Source organism: Panthera pardus, unplaced genomic scaffold, assembly GCF_024362965.1.
Source record: "Panthera pardus isolate Hobbes unplaced genomic scaffold, ASM2436296v1 HiC_scaffold_10, whole genome shotgun sequence".
Taxonomy (NCBI): domain Eukaryota; kingdom Metazoa; phylum Chordata; class Mammalia; order Carnivora; family Felidae; genus Panthera; species Panthera pardus.
The window spans coordinates 6,631,114-6,646,843 of record NW_026526655.1 but is presented as its reverse complement, the minus strand read 5'-3'; the positions used below and the strand labels follow the sequence as shown (position 1 = coordinate 6,646,843).

At 40.2% G+C, this 15,730-nt stretch overlaps 1 protein-coding gene across 10 annotated transcripts in view; it reads right to left on the bottom strand.

Annotated features, from left to right (window-relative positions):
• The window catches only part of USP40 (ubiquitin specific peptidase 40), an 89,004-nt gene that overhangs the window by 46,892 nt on the left and 26,382 nt on the right, over window positions 1-15,730 (bottom strand). For all 10 annotated transcript variants that reach the window (XR_008422482.1, XR_008422483.1, XM_053903522.1 and 7 more), the window contains one exon: window positions 3,509-3,809. Coding sequence is in view for 8 of the 10 variants with exons in the window: in XM_053903522.1 (XP_053759497.1) it covers window positions 3,509-3,809 (301 nt within the window). In the remaining 2 variants the exon portion in view is untranslated. The remainder of the gene's footprint in view (window positions 1-3,508; window positions 3,810-15,730) is intronic.

Genomic DNA, 15,730 nt, shown 5'->3' with positions numbered 1-15,730 from the left:
AGTCCATTGCTTTGATTCTCTTTAAATACACTTTTAAAAAAGAACACCCACTATCTTCTCCCTGACAACAAATGTAGTAACTGGTCACTGCAAAAATTCTGGAAAGTATTTTTCCAATATAAAAGAAATAGATATCACCTGTAATCCCATTCCCAAGAGATACTCCTAAAATTTATTATATATACTTCTGGTCTCTTTCTATGTACCTGCGCAACGTGTCTGTACGTGCACACACGCATGTGCGCACATACACACGCTTATTTAAAGTGACTGGCACTGTATTTAACAAATCTGTTACATGCTTTTTCATTTCACATTTGTGTTTCTCCAAAGTTTTAAATGATTGCACAGTAGTCCATTCTATAAATAGCAGAATTAATCTTACCAATCTTTTCTGTTAGACATTGGGGTGATTTCTAGTCATTATTATAAGATAATGGGAGTAACGAACATCTCTGACATCTTTGAACATCAATATTTATACGCAACTCTGATTATTTCAAGACCAATTTGTAGAATTACTGGTTTAAGGTTTTTAAATACACATAACCTAATCGGTTATACTACTTTATATACCTAACCAGACCAAGTGCCAACTATCGAGAACAAGATTAGCAGAAACATTTTACTTGGCAGGAAAAAAGTGGCGTCTCACTGCCGTTTCAATGCCTGGTTTTTGATTATGAGTTAGGCTGAATTTGTTTTTCCTTCACTTTATTGGTTGCTCTTCTTCTTTTGTACATTTGCTTATTTATAGCCTTTTCCCAATTTTCTATTAAGCACAATGGAATATACACGAGAGCACTCTGCAGACTGGAAATAAATGTCCTATATTTTCCTGTTTCCCACAGGGCTTGTCATTTGCCTTTTAGATTATTAAATGTTTGTAACATTTTTCCTTAAATTTTCTTTTTTTCCTTTTAAGCTTAGAAAGGTCTTCTCTACCTTAAGATCAGAAAATATATGAGGTGCCTGGGTGGCTCAGTCAGTTAAGCGAACGACTTTGGCTCAGGTCAGGATCTCACGTTTCACGAGTTCAAGCCCCACATCAGGCTCAGTGTGGACACCCCAGAGCGTGGAGCCTGCTTTGGGTTCTCGTTCTCTCTCTCTCTCTCTCTCTCTGCCCCTCCCCCACTTGCACTCCATTGCTTTCTCAAAAATAAATGAGCATTGAAAAAATTAAAGAAAAAGAAAATATGCTTATACATTTTAAGGTTCCCTTTTAACAAAAACATTAAAGGAACTCGAATTTCATTCAAGCGACGAATACAGTCACTTGATTACACTGACTGCTAATTCAAGTGATTAGTAGCTTACCTCCAGCTCTATTTCTTGAGTGATTTCCCTTTCCTCCCCTTTAGCTGAAAAGTTACCTTACCACGGGTTAAAACCTTAAAAACCCTGGACGGGTATCTGGGCTAGCTCTACTCCAGTGATCTGCCCACCTCTCCACATTAAGCACTGTGCTGTCTAACTGCTGGAGCTTTTACAAACAGGTTTTTACTGATGGAGTAAATTCCCTTCAGTAGGTCCTGCGTCAGTTTCCGTTAACTCACCTCTCTGGGTGAATTTAGAATCATTTTGCCATGTTCCATCCCTTTACTCCCCCCAGAAGTCCATTAAGATTTCAGCCAGATCTTTATTCAATTCATAAGCTAACTAGAAAACTATCATTTAGTACCTAGTCAAATCACACACATACTAAAATTCAATTTGGGGAAAAAGAAATACTCCATCTGAACACGTTCTTTTTTGTTGTTAATATATATTTCTAGAACTGTGAATTTTGCCTGCACAGTATTTTTATCAGAACCATTACCGTATTTTTTCCCCCTTCAAAAAAATAAAGCCTAGAATTTCTGGTTAAACAGAATAACTGTGTAACAGTTTTAGATCCAGAAATTTTATTTCCTTTGACTCATGTGCAAATTGGTAACTGCTCTCTTCTTGTTCTTTATAAAAACGATTACTATTTTCATTCTCTAAGAACAGTGTCCTCATTTGCAACCACAGATTTGCCTCAATCCAAGGAACTTCCCTGGTTAGGATTTTTACTTTTGAGTGGACTTTGGGAAGTGACCAAAGTCTACACACTTTGATTCATGTTAGTGCTTTCAATTAAAAATGTATCACTGTGGGGGGGCCTGGGTGGCTCAGTCGGTTAAGTGTCCAGCTCTTGATTTTGGCTCAGGTCACGATCTGCCGGTTTGTGGGACTGAGCCCCACGTCAGGCCCTATGTTGACAGAGCACTAGATTCTCTCTCTCTCTGCCCACCCCCCCAAATAAACACTTTAAAATAATGTATCACTGTGGGTCTCAGTGTTTAACCTCCCTGTCTTATGAGCTGTCTTAGAAGGTTTAACAAAGAATGTTTTGAAGATACTTCAATTGCTCAGAGACTACATTAATTATCTTGAGGGAAAGGAAAAAAGAAGTAAAAAGGGGACATATGAAAACAAGACTAGGGCCCCTTACAACTCAAAGGCAACAAACACATGGCCAAACGACACAGCCAAGCCTAAGCACAGGGCAATCACAAGCAAGTCAGTCCACACAACAAGAACCCATTATGTGATCCAAGCACCCGATTTTGAAACACTAACTATGGCCTCATATTATTAAAGGAGAAAAAATAAATACAAATATATAATTATAAAATGACTGTTAGATATCTTTTGCATAATGTGTTTCCTCCTGTTAATCTTGAAAATATTTAAAAATGTTCCAAGAGTAGGGGCGCCTGGGTGGCTCAGTCGGTTGAGCGCCGACTTCGGCTCAGGTCACGATCTCGCGGTCCGTGAGTTCGAGCCCCGCATCGGGCCCCTGTGCTGACAGCTCAGAGCCCGGAGCCTCTTTCAGATTCTGTGTCTCCCTCTCTCTGACCCTCCCCCATTCATGCTCTGTCTCTCTCTGTCTCAAAAATAAAATAAACGTTAAAAAAAAAAAATTTAAAAAAATGTTCCAAGAGTAAACTTTTTTAAATTTTTTTTTTCAACGTTTTTTATTTATTTTTGGGACAGAGAGAGACAGACAGAGCATGAACGGGGGAGGGGCAGAGAGAGGGAGACACAGAATCGGAAACAGGCTCCAGGCTCCGAGCCATCAGCCCAGAGCCCGACGCGGGGCTTGAACTCACGGACCGCGAGATCGTGACCTGGCTGAAGTCGGACGCTTAACTGACTGCGCCACCCAGGTGCCCCAAGAGTAAACTTTTTAAGTTTATTGATTTATTTTGAGAGACAGAGACAGCATGAGTGGGGGAGGGGCAGAGAGAGAGGGAGAGGGAGACTCCCTCCTCGCTGTCACTGCAGAGCCCATGTGGGACTCCTACTCACGAAACCGTGAGATTATGACCTGAGCTGAAACCAAGAGTCGGATGCTTAACCGATGAGCCACCCAGGTGCCCAAGAGTAAACTTTCTTTTAAAAGGGTAAAAATTCAAACAGCATTAAATATTTATACCTAACGTCATCAACTTAAACAAATAGAACATTTTTCTTTCCATACCTTCGGGGGGTCTCTGCAACTGGGATTTCCGATAAAACAACATGTAGGCACTTTCTTTACCCTGAAACTGCTGTTCAATATCTTTTTCCTTGATTGGTTGGACTTTGGAATCATTTATATCAAACCAGTGGGGACAGGAGTTTCTGTCATTTAATCCTGGGGATTCTGAAGTATGCATCTGGAAAAGGTGTTGATCCTTCTTTTGGAAATCGGACTCAGCCTGGAGAGAACCATTCTTCAAGAGACTAACTGTACTTTCATCTGCACTGAGCAGAAATATCTGAGAATGAAGCTGTAAGAACTACAGAGAGACAAAAAACAAATACTAAGGTTAATAAAAAAAATATTTTTTAAATAAAAAACTACATCTTCCTTTCTGTGACTAAATATTTGAACTTCACCTTTATTTTTGGCCTACCCAGCTAAGAAGGGAAAAAAAAATCCGTTTGAGTCCTGATGAGACATTTAATAACAATCAGAGTGCTCTCCTTTAAACAGTCTAATAGTCACATCAAGGGAGAAAGCTGCCGTGCCACAAGCCAAAAAATACTTTAATTATACCTCAATAACACTAGTTTTGAAAAGTACTTTACTAAAATAGATTAGGCAGAACAAACACTTTTGAGATGTTTCAAACAGAATAAAAACAGAGCATAAAACAAAGGCAATCACAACAGTGAAACGTTACGGAAGAGAATTTCAAAACTAGTGACTCAGACAAACTCTGTCTGAGTAATAAAGGAATAAAGTAATAAAGGAATAAAGTAATAATCATAAGCTGAAATTGTCATTTAACATGGACTAAATTGAATGTTGCCTGTCCAGGAAGCTGACAGGTTAGCTCAGGCAATCAAAGCACAGAAGGCTTAAGTCTTAATCCTAAAAACTATTAATCAAGTTCTCGCTAAAGGGTAGAAAGAAAAAACCACTCTTTCCTCGTTGCCTATCCCCTCTTTCAGCCCTACTCTTGTCCCTTCTCACTGCCTGATTGCTGTGTGGCCTTGCGTCTTCTTGCCTCACAGCACGAAGTTACTTTATGCAGGAAACCACCTGGGAGGTATGCACAACATCTGCTTAGTCCATCAGTCAATATGGAAAGGTGACTCTCTCATTTTCCACTTGGAAGAATGAATGTGCAGCAATGCCAACTCTCTCATCAAAGTAGGATGGTATCACCAACAGAAGGGAATGAGTATATGACCCAGACAGTGTTGTTAACACTGTGTATAAAAGACAGTAAAAGAGTTTTGTAGCTGATTTGTTTAGGTACAATCAAATAACAGTTGGAAAACTTGGAGTAATGAACTTTCTGGTTAGCCATTTTTTTCTTTGTTTAATAATTGAGGATTAATTCTTTTAAGCCTCAAACTTGGCACAATCTGGTCCCAGTAACAGCAGAGAACTTTTATTGGACTAACTTTCCTGATAAGAAATGATAAACTCTAGACAAAATAATGAAAACAAATGTTCGGAGAGTAACCAAAAACAGGCATAAAACAGGGGACATAATCCTTCAAAGGGAAGCAAACTCGATGAGTTTTACATTAACCTACTGCTTCCCAGTTTGTAGCGGTAGAGGGGTTCAAGCAAAGGGCAGGAGTCTTACTGAGCCAAGGAAACAGAATTTGAACATGCCAGAGAGGCTAGAAAGTGAAAGAGCCGTATAAAGGAGCCTCAAATCTACTCCAAATCCCCCTAGAATCCTTGGCTGACTTCTGAACAGTATATGCACAATCCAAGATGCACAAAACCCCACAGGAAGCAACAGCTGGTAGATTCTATCTGAGCACAGACTTTAGCATCCTGCTGCTGGATAGAAGAACGTGGAACTAAAGTCCTGGCAAGTTAGAGGAGTATGACAAACATCTCAGGCTTTCCACTGAAATCCTAGAAGGGCCATACCTTAGGCTGGGGGCTGGCAAACTTGTAAAAGGTTGGACAGTAAACACCTTAGGCTTTGTGAACTTAAGAGGCAAACTTGAGGACATTATGTGGGCACCTATATAGCTTTTTAAAATAAATAACCATTTAAAAATGCAAAGAGAGTTCTTAGCTCAGGGCTGTACAAAAACAGGCAGTGGCCATATTCTGGCAACCTCTGTCTTAAGAGGGAGGACCAGGCGTGTCTCAGGACTAACAGCAACACTGCAATAGGCCCACCCTACAAACTGTAAAATGAAGCTACCAGAGGATCAAGACGATTCAAAGGTAATTTAACAGCCTGGTATGACATACTGTGAAACTCTTTAGAGAACAGCACCCATAGGCAATATAAGACTAAATGACATGCAAACAGGACAGTGTTTCTCATAATCAAGAGATGACACGGTCAATTCACAAGAGAAAAAAAAAGTTAATAGAAATAGACCCAGAAACGATCCAGACATTATGATACTGAGAAATTATTACAAATACTTAATTTATATAGCTTAATAAAGCCAATTAGACTTTCAAAAATGTGGGGCGCCTGGGTGGCTCAGTCGGTTAAGCGTCCGACTTCAGCTCAGGTCACGATCTTGCGGTCCGCGAGTTCGAGCCCCGCATCGGGCTCTGGGCTGATGGCTCAGAGCCTGGAGCTTGCTTCCGATTCTGTGTCTCCCTCTCTCTCTGCCCCTCCCCCGTTCATGCTGTGTCTCTCTCTGTCTCAAAAATAAATAAACATTAAAAAAATTTTAACAAAACAAAAAAAAATGTATTTAATTTATAAGAAAGGATGAACAGAGTGGGTTCAGATAGGGAGTTTCAGTGGAGAAACGGACACTCTCCATTACAGCTAAGTGGAAATTCTAAAGCTGAAAAACACAGTATCTAAACAAAAAGTTCACTAGCTGGGCTTAATGGAAGACTAGATATAGCAGGAGAACCAATGACCTTGAAGATGAAGCAATGTAAATTATCCAAATTGAAGGAGAGGTAAAAATTTTCAGAAAAAGAAAAAAAAAACCCCAGTTATCTAACATCTGTGAGGAAATCCAGAATGTTCTAATACATATGTAACTGTAGTCCTAGAAGAAGAGAGATAATGGGGCAGACGATAAATTAAGAAGACCAGTGGCCAAAACTGAAGAAAGACTTTAAGTTACAGATACAAAAAACTTAGCAAATACAAAGCAATTAACGCAAAGAATACCATACTGAGACACATTATTGTTAAACTGCTAAAACCATGGGGGGCCTTGGGGGCTCAGTAGGTAAGGGCCAACTCTTGGTTTCAGCTTAGCCATAAAACACTGCCCTGACAGTGTGAAGCCTGCTTGGGATTTTCTCTCCCCTCTCTCTCTCTCTGCCCCTCTCCAACTCACACTTTGTTTCTCTCAAAATAAATTTTAAAAATAACAAAAAAATAAACTGCTAAAAATCAAAGAAAGAGAAAAAAAATCTTAAAAGCTGGCAGAGAAAAGGACACATTACGTTCAAGTCACGGAACCAAAATAATGGAAGCCAAAACATAATGGAGTGTCACCTTTAAGGTACTGAAAGGAAAAAACAAAAAACAAAACCTATAAAACCAGAATTTTATATCCTGCAAAAATATCCCTTAAAAAAACTGAAGACAAAATAACAATTTCAATCAAACGAGCCGAGAATATTTTCACCAAGACTCGAAGAGGGACATTCTCAAAAGACTTGAAGTTCTATTACATTCCAGGGCAGTGATACCAGATGCACGGCTGAATGTGCAAGAACCAGTGAACACCAGAATAGATAAGCATAAAACACGATTTTTTCATTCAGTTTTTTAAAAAGTTGCTTGGGGAGCCTGGGTGGCTCAGTCACTTAGGCCTCCGACTTCAGCTCAGGTCTCGATCTCACAGTGCTTGAGTTTGAGTCCCACATCGGGCTCTGTGCTGATAGCTCAGAGCCCGGAACTTGCTTCGGATTCTGTGTCTCCCTCGCTCTCTGCCCCTCCCCCATTCGTGCTCTGTCTCTTTCTCAAAAAAATAAACATAAAAAAAAAAAAAGCTGCCTGAGTGTTTAAAGCAAAATTTAATAATAATAAAAATAAATAACGTAGAGTGGAGTTTACCTGTAATGGTAAAACATAAGACAACAGCAGAAATGCAATTACACCACTGTGAGCATGTTACACTGTTCATGAAGTGGTGTGCCATGAATCTGTAATTGGTAATACGAACTTACGTATAATATGATCCCTAGAATAAAAAAACTACAGAAATACAGCTATTAGCCAACAGAGGAGATAAAGATGAAATACTAAAAATCACCTGATTAATCTAAAAGGTAAGTAAGAAGGAGCAAAAAACAGGTGGCAAATAAAAACCAAATACCTCGATGGTAAATTCAAACTCAACCATATTAATGCATTAAAACCAAATGGACTACACATTCTAATTAAAAGAAACTTATCAAACTATTAGCTGATAGAAAACAAACAGCATAGAAGAATCAACACATACAAAGTTACTTTCTTAAAGAGTTTAACAGATGTGATGAACCCCTAGCAAGACTGATGAAAGAGAAAGCCGAAACACCCAAATTATCAAGATCAGAAATGAACCAGGGAACATCCGATCCTATGGACAGTAAGAAGGTAACACGGTAATACTTCAAACAACTTTATGCTAACAAATTATGCTTTAAATAAAAGGAGAGATTACTTAAAAATCACAATTATCCCAAATAAAAAAGAGCCAACTTCACACTGCAAGAGACACACTTATATAAAAAAGCTTGCAAGGTTACATCAATACTAGACAAGGTAAATTTCAAGGCAAGGAATATTAGCAGAGATAAAGGAAGGGCACTGTATGTCAGCAGGCCATAAAAATCCAAAATGTGTATGCACCTAATGGTGTCACTTCAGGGTACATGAAGTAAAGTTGTCCAAAGTAAAAGGGGGAGGGAGAAATCCACCATTGTAGCTGGATATTTAAACCAAAAGACACAACCAAAAGACAGAAAAATTAGTAGGGACAGAGAAGAAAACAGAACACTATCAACCAAAGTGACACAGTTGACATTTACAAAATATATCCAGCAACTGCAGAAAATAACTTTTATGGTAAATTCTGAATATTCAGCAACACAGACCATATTCTGAGGTGTGGAACAAATCTCAATAAATTCAAAAGAATTAAAATCAGGGAGAGCATGTTCTCAAGAGTACAATGGAATTAACTAGAAATCAATTTATGGATATAACAAAAAGATAAAAAGAAATCCCCAAATATCTGGAAATTAAGCAACACATTTACACACACACACACACACACACACACACACACACACACACCACAAGGGAGATTACAAAATATTTTGAACAGAATGATAATGAAAACATGTCAAATTTGGCTGCAGCTAAATTAGTGCTGAGAAGGAAATTGACAGCTTTAAAAGCATCTATTAAAAGGAAGGTTTAAGGGCGGCTGGGTGGCTCAGTCGGTTGAGGGTCCAACTCTTGATTTCGGCTCGGGTCATGTTCTCATGGGTTCATGGGTTTGAGCCCCAAGTTGTGCTCCATGCTCTATGCTGGCAGTGCAGATCTTGCTTGGGATTCTCTCTCTCTCTCTCTCTCTCTCTCTCTCTCTCTCTCTCTCTCTGCCCCTCCCCTGCTCATGCTCGCTCACTCTCTCAAAATAAATAAGTAAACAAACATTTTAAAAAAGGAAGGTTAAAAGCAACTCAGATACCAACCCAGGAAACTAGAAAAAAGTTGATCAAATTAAATCCCAGAGGAAAAAGGAAGGAAATAATTAAAAACAAGAGCAGAAATCAATGAAATAGAAAAGAGATGATCCATAGAGAAAATCAAAAGAGGCAAAAGGTTTTGAAAAAGTTTAATAAACCTGGTAAACCCCAAGCAAGACTGATGGAAAAAAGTGAGAAAATACAAATTACTAATATTAGGAATGAAAAAAAGGAAACAACTTCAGGTTCTATAGACACTACAGAAAACACAAAATATTGTGAATAATTTTATGCTAATAAATTTGACATCACAGATAAAGGAACAAACTCCTTAAACAAGAAAATTTTCCAAAATAATGCAAGAAGAGAAAATCTAAAGAACTCTACAATAAAACAAATTTAAACTATAATTAAAAAACCTTACTCCAAAAAAATTTCAGGTCTCAAGAGAACAGAAAGCCCAGATGTAAAACCACAATTATATGGCCAATTAACCTTTGACAAAGGAGGCAAGAATATGCAATGGGAAAAAGACAGTCTCTTTAACAAATGGTACTGGGAAAACTGAACAGCCACATGCAGATGAATGAACCTGGACCACTTTCTTACACCATACACAAAAATAAAATGGATTAAGGACCTAAATGTAAGACCTGAAATCATAAAAATCGTAGAAGAGAGCACAGGCAGTAATTTCTCTGACACTGGTTGTAGCAACATCCTTCTAGGTATGTCTCCTGAGGCAAGGGAAACAAAAGCAAAAATCAACTATTGGGACTACATCAAAATAAAAGGCTTCTGCACAGCAAAGAAAACCAACAAAACTAAAAGACAACCCACCGAATGGGAGAAGATATTTGCAACTGACATATCTCTGATAAAGGGTTAATATCCAAAATATATTAAAAAACTATATAATGCAAACACCAAAAAACCCCACCAAATAATCCAATTAAAAATGGACAGAAGACACGAACAGACATTTCTCCAAAAACATACAAATGGCCAATAGATGCATGAAAAGATGCTTAACATCACTCATCATCAGGGAAATGCAAATCAAAACCACAATGAGATATCACCTCATACCTGTCAGAACGGCTAAAATCAAAATCTCAAGTGTTGGCGAGGATGTGGAGAAAAAGGAATCCTCGTAAACTGTTAGTGGGAGCTCAAACTGGCACAGCCACTGTGGAAGACAGCATGGAGGTTCTTCACAAAGTTAAAAACAGAACTACCCTACGATCCAGTAATCACACTACTGGGTATTTACCCAAAGAATAAGAAAACACTAATTCAAAGGGATATAGGCACCCCTGTATTGACTGCAGTGTTATTTACAAGAGCCAAACTATGGTAGCAGCCAAGTGTCTCCATTAATAGACGAATGGATAAAGATGTGGTACTTCTATACAACGGAATATTATTCAAATGAAATCTTGCCTTTGCAACAACATGGATGGAGCTAGAGGCTATTATGCTAGGTGAAGTCAGTCAAAGACAAAAACCATACGATTTCACTCATGTGGAATTGAAGAAACAAAACAAAACAAAAAACAGAAGAAATGAGCAAAGGAAAAAAAGAGACAAACCAAGAAACAGACTCTTAATGAGAGTGAACAAACTGGTGGTTACCAGAGGGGAGGTGGCTGGGGGGATGGGTGAAACAGGTGAAGGGGATTAAGAGTGTACTTATGATGAACACTGAGAATACAGGGAACTGTTGAATCACTATATTGCACAGCTGAAACTAATATTAACACCGTATGTTACTTACACTGGAATTAAATAAAATACAATTTCAGGTCTCAATAGCTTCATCAAACATTTAAGAAAAAAATTATCAATCTGAGAGAATTCCTCCAAAAATATAAAAAAAGGAGTATTTTCCAACTTCTGAGTCCTATATAACCTTGATACTAAAATCTGACAAAGACTTTCCAAAAAAAAGAAAATCAAGACTCGTATCTCTCATAAATGCAGACACGAAAATCCCGAATATGAGCTAAATGAAGACAGCAATATAGAGAGTATCATGACCAAGTGGGATTATTCTCAGAAATATAAGACTTGTTTAACATTACAAAGGTCAATCAATGGAATTCATCACATTAACAGAAAAAAAGGTGTACAAGACAAAAAAACCCCACAAAACTGAGTCAACATTTGATAAAATCCAACCTCTACTCAAGATGAAATGATCAGTCAACTATGAATTAAAAGCTAACTCCCTCAAAATTACAAAAGGTATTTATATTTTTCTTTTAAGTATTCTGTTTATTTTCGACAGAGAGAGAGAGAGAGGAAAAGGGAGGGAGGGAGGGAGGAAAGAGGAGAGGGAGAGGGGGAGAGAAGATCTAAAGGGCGCTCTGTGCGCAAAGCAGAACCCAATGTGGGGCTTGAACTCACGAACTATGAGATCATGACCTGAGCTGAAGGCAGACGCCCAACCGACTGAGCCACCCAGGTGCCCCAGGGTATTTATATTTTTTAAAAATCTGCACAACTAATATCATACTCAAGAGTAAAATACCGAGACACTGACCCAATTATTTTTTGTTTTCTTAAAAATTTTTAGTATTTATTTTTGAGAGAGGGAGAGAGACAGAGCACAAGGGGGGGGGTGGGTCAGAGAGAAGGAAACACAGAATCTGAAGCAGCCTCCAGCCTCTGAGCTGTCAGCACAGAGCCCGACGTGGGGCTCAAACCCACGAACCATGAGATCATGACCTAAGCAGAGGTTGGAAGCTTAATTGAGCCACCCAGGGGCCCTTACCCAATTGTTTTAAAGGAAAACCTGGGGGGTGGGGGGAGTTAAGATGGTGGAGTAGTAGGGGGAACCTGGCCTTGCCTTGTTCCTCGAAAACAGCTAGATCAACATCAAATGATTCTGAATTCACACCTAGAAAATCAATCGGAGGATTAAGAGAACATTCTGCGCATCTTGAGGGAGAAAATGTGGCAGGTGCAGGTGCAGTGACATGAATTAGGGGACAGAAGAGCTGTGGTGCACGGAAGGGAGGAAGCCCTTTTTGCGGAGAGGAAAGGGAGAGGGGTTAGAGAGACGTCATGGGGTTCGTGCAAGAAAAGCACTCCTCCAAACACAGTGACTGGGGAATCAGGAGGAATGGACTATATCAGCAGCTTCTGCAGAGTGGAACTCAAAGTTGGAGGTTATCAAAGTCTACAGCATTCACAGGAGTTGATCTCGGTGGGCAGCTGTGCTCCTGGGGAGGAGGAGGGCAAAGGCCTGGGAGAGGACAGTGGAGTGTGGGGATGCCCCAGGTTATACTGGGAGAGAACGTTCCATTCCCTGGAGTGCATTAGGAAGAGAATATATTGCCTCTTCAAGGACAAAAGACCTGGCTGGCGCCTTTGAGCAGCCGTTCAGCACCAGGGGACAAAGGTGCAAACAGAGGGTAGATAACCTGGCCGCAGCTTTTTGCTGTGCTTCACCATAAACTCCAGGCACCTGCTCGGTCGTGCGACTGCTTTTCTGGGACAGGCCGGCACCAGGCGCAGCGCTGCAAGAATGCGACGCTCCCTGGAGGGGAGTGGATCCAGCGTGTGCAGGGTCCTTTAAAATTTGGAGTTCCGCATCCTAGCTGCGTGCCAAAGATAACCACAAGAGATAAACCAAAGGCTGTGTGTTGACGGCCTGGGCACAGAAGGGTTGAGAGCAGGGTTCTGACAGAAACCTGGGACACAGAAGGGGAGATTGTTCGCTGGTCTGTGAGGACTCCCTGAACAGTGGCAGATGTGAGTTCCCCTCTCCTCTCTGGGGAAGAGAGCAAGGTGACACCATCTTTCTCGGCCTGCCAGCAAGGCCAGCACAGCGCCCCCACCAGCGGAAGGTGCAACTGCTTACACCAAACCACACACCCTGTCCCCTACAGGTGCATCTTTTTTTTTTTTTTTTTTTTTTAATGCTTTATTTTTGAGAGAGAGAGAGAACCAGTGCAAGTGGGGGAGGGGCAGAGAGAGGGGGACAGAAAATCTGAAGCGGGCTCTGCACGGACGGCAGTGAGCCTGATGTGGGTCTTGAACTCTGAAACCATGAGATCATGACCTGAGCCAAAGTCGGAGACTCAACTGACTGAGCCACCTAGGTGCCCCTGCAGGTGCAGCTTTACTAGGGCAGGTCTGACTGTGAGCCAGCACGACAAGACTCTCCCCCAGAGGACCAGCACGCCCCCCAGCTCCACATGCACCAAGTCTATGGAACATAAAGTGCTCTGAAGCATCACCTTCAGTTCTGGGGGAAATAGGACCAGGTTGTTTTTTTTTTTTTTGAATCAGGCTTATAGTTATTTGTTCATTTGTTTTTTCATTTCCTTTTCTTGTTGTCTGGATCAGGCTTTTTATTTTTTTCCCCTTTCCTTCTTTTTTTTGGAACTAGGCTTACAGTTTTTTGTTTGTTTTTTTTGTTCCTTTTCCTTTTTTGAATCAGGCTTTTTAAAAAAATCAGTCTTATTTTAACAAACAAATCAAAGCACACCTAGTTAAAGGTCCAAATGCTCCCCACTGCAAACAAGGATGAACTCTACGTAGGACTGACCTGGGGGAAAGAGCAGCCAAATCACAAAGCAGAGAGCACACAGCATACACCGGAGCGCTTCCTGAAGCGCTAGGCCTGGGCAGCCCGGACGTGACCCCTTTTCTTAACACAGCATTACTCTCAGGAGCAGGACATGTAAGCTTTTGTAACATGCAAAAAACAGAAACCTAGACAAAATGGCAAGGTGGAGGAATTCTCCCCAAAAGAAGTATCAAGAAGAAACCACAGCCAGGAATTTGCTCACAAAAGATGTAAGCAATATATCTGAACAAGAATTTAGAACAACAGTCATAATAATACTAGCTGGGCTTGAAAAAGCATAGAAGACACCAGAGAAACCCTTGCTGCAGAGATAAGAGACCTAAAAATCAGGCTGAAATAAAAAATGCTAACTGAGATGCAAAACTGACTAGATGTATTCACAAGGAAGATCAAAGCAGCAGGGGAACGAATAGGTGACACAGAAGATAAAACTATGGAAATAATGAAGCTGAAAAGAAGAGGGAAATAAAACCACTACATCACAAATACAGACTTGGGGAATTCAGCAATCCATAAAGTGCAACAATATCCGTATCACAGGGGTTCCAGAAGAAGAGCAGGAAAAAGGGACAGAAGGTTTATTTGAACAAATTATAGCTGAGAACTTCCCTAATCTGAGGAAGGAAAGAGGCATTCAAGTCCAAGAGGCACAGAGAGCTCCCCTCAAAAATCAGCAAAAAAACTCAGAGCACCTGGGTGGCTCAGTCGGTTGAGCGTCCGACTTGGGCTCAGGTCATGATCTCGCAGTTTTTGAGTTCAAGCTCCGCGTTGGGCTCTATGCTGACAGCCCAGAGCCTGGAGTCTGCTTTGGATTCTGTGTCTCCCTCTCTCTACCCCTTTCCTGCTCTGTCTCTCTCTCTGTCTCTCAAAGATGAATAAACGTTAAAAAAAAAATCAGCAAAAAACAGGTCAACATCAAGACATACCACAGTAACACCTGCAAAACACAAAGATAAAGACAGAATTCTGAAAGCAGTTAGGAACACAACGTCCTTAACCTACAAGAGCTGACACATAAGGTTAGCAGACCTGTCCACAGAAACCTGACAGGCCAGAAGGGAGTGGCAGGAAATATTCAATGTGCTAAATGGGAAAAAAATGCAGCCAAGAATCCTTTATCCAGCAAGGTTGTCATTCAGAATAGAAGGAGAGATAAAGAGCCTCCAAGACAAGCAAAAACTAAAGGAGTTTGTGAACACGAAACCAGCTCTGCAAGAATTATTAAAGGGGACCCTTAGGCAGGGAAAGAGAGACCAAAAGCAACCAAGACTAGAAAAGAACAGAGACAATCCACAGAATCAGAAACCTTACAGGTAATACAATGGCACTAAATTCATATCTATTGATAATTATTCTGAACGTAAATGGACTAAAATGTTCCAATCAAAAGACACAGGGTATCAGAATGGTCACAAAAACAAGACCCATCGATATGCTGACTCACAAAAGACTCATTTTACACCCGCAGACACCTCCAGATTGAAAGTGAGGGGTGGAGAACCATTTCTCATGCTAACGGACATCAAAAGGAAGCTGCAGTAGCCATACTTAGGCAAACTAGATTTCAAATCAAAGACTATCATAAGAGATGAAGAAAGGCACTAGATCATAATAAAGGAGGCTATCCAACAAGAAGATCTAACTACTAAATATTTATGCCCCTATCTTGAAAGCAAGCAAATGTACAAATCAATTAATAACAAACTTAAAGAAGCTTGTTGATAACAACACAATAAAAGTAGGAGACTTTAACACCCCACTTGCAGTAATGGGCAGATCATCTAAGCAGAAGATCAACAGGGAAACAGGCTTTGAATGATACACTGGACCAGATGGACTTAACAGATATAATCAGAGCATTTCATCCTAAAGCAACAGATACACACTCTTTTCGAGTGCACATGGAACATTCTCCAGAAGAGATCACATGATGGGTCACAAATCATGCCTGAACCAGTACAGAAAGACTGAGA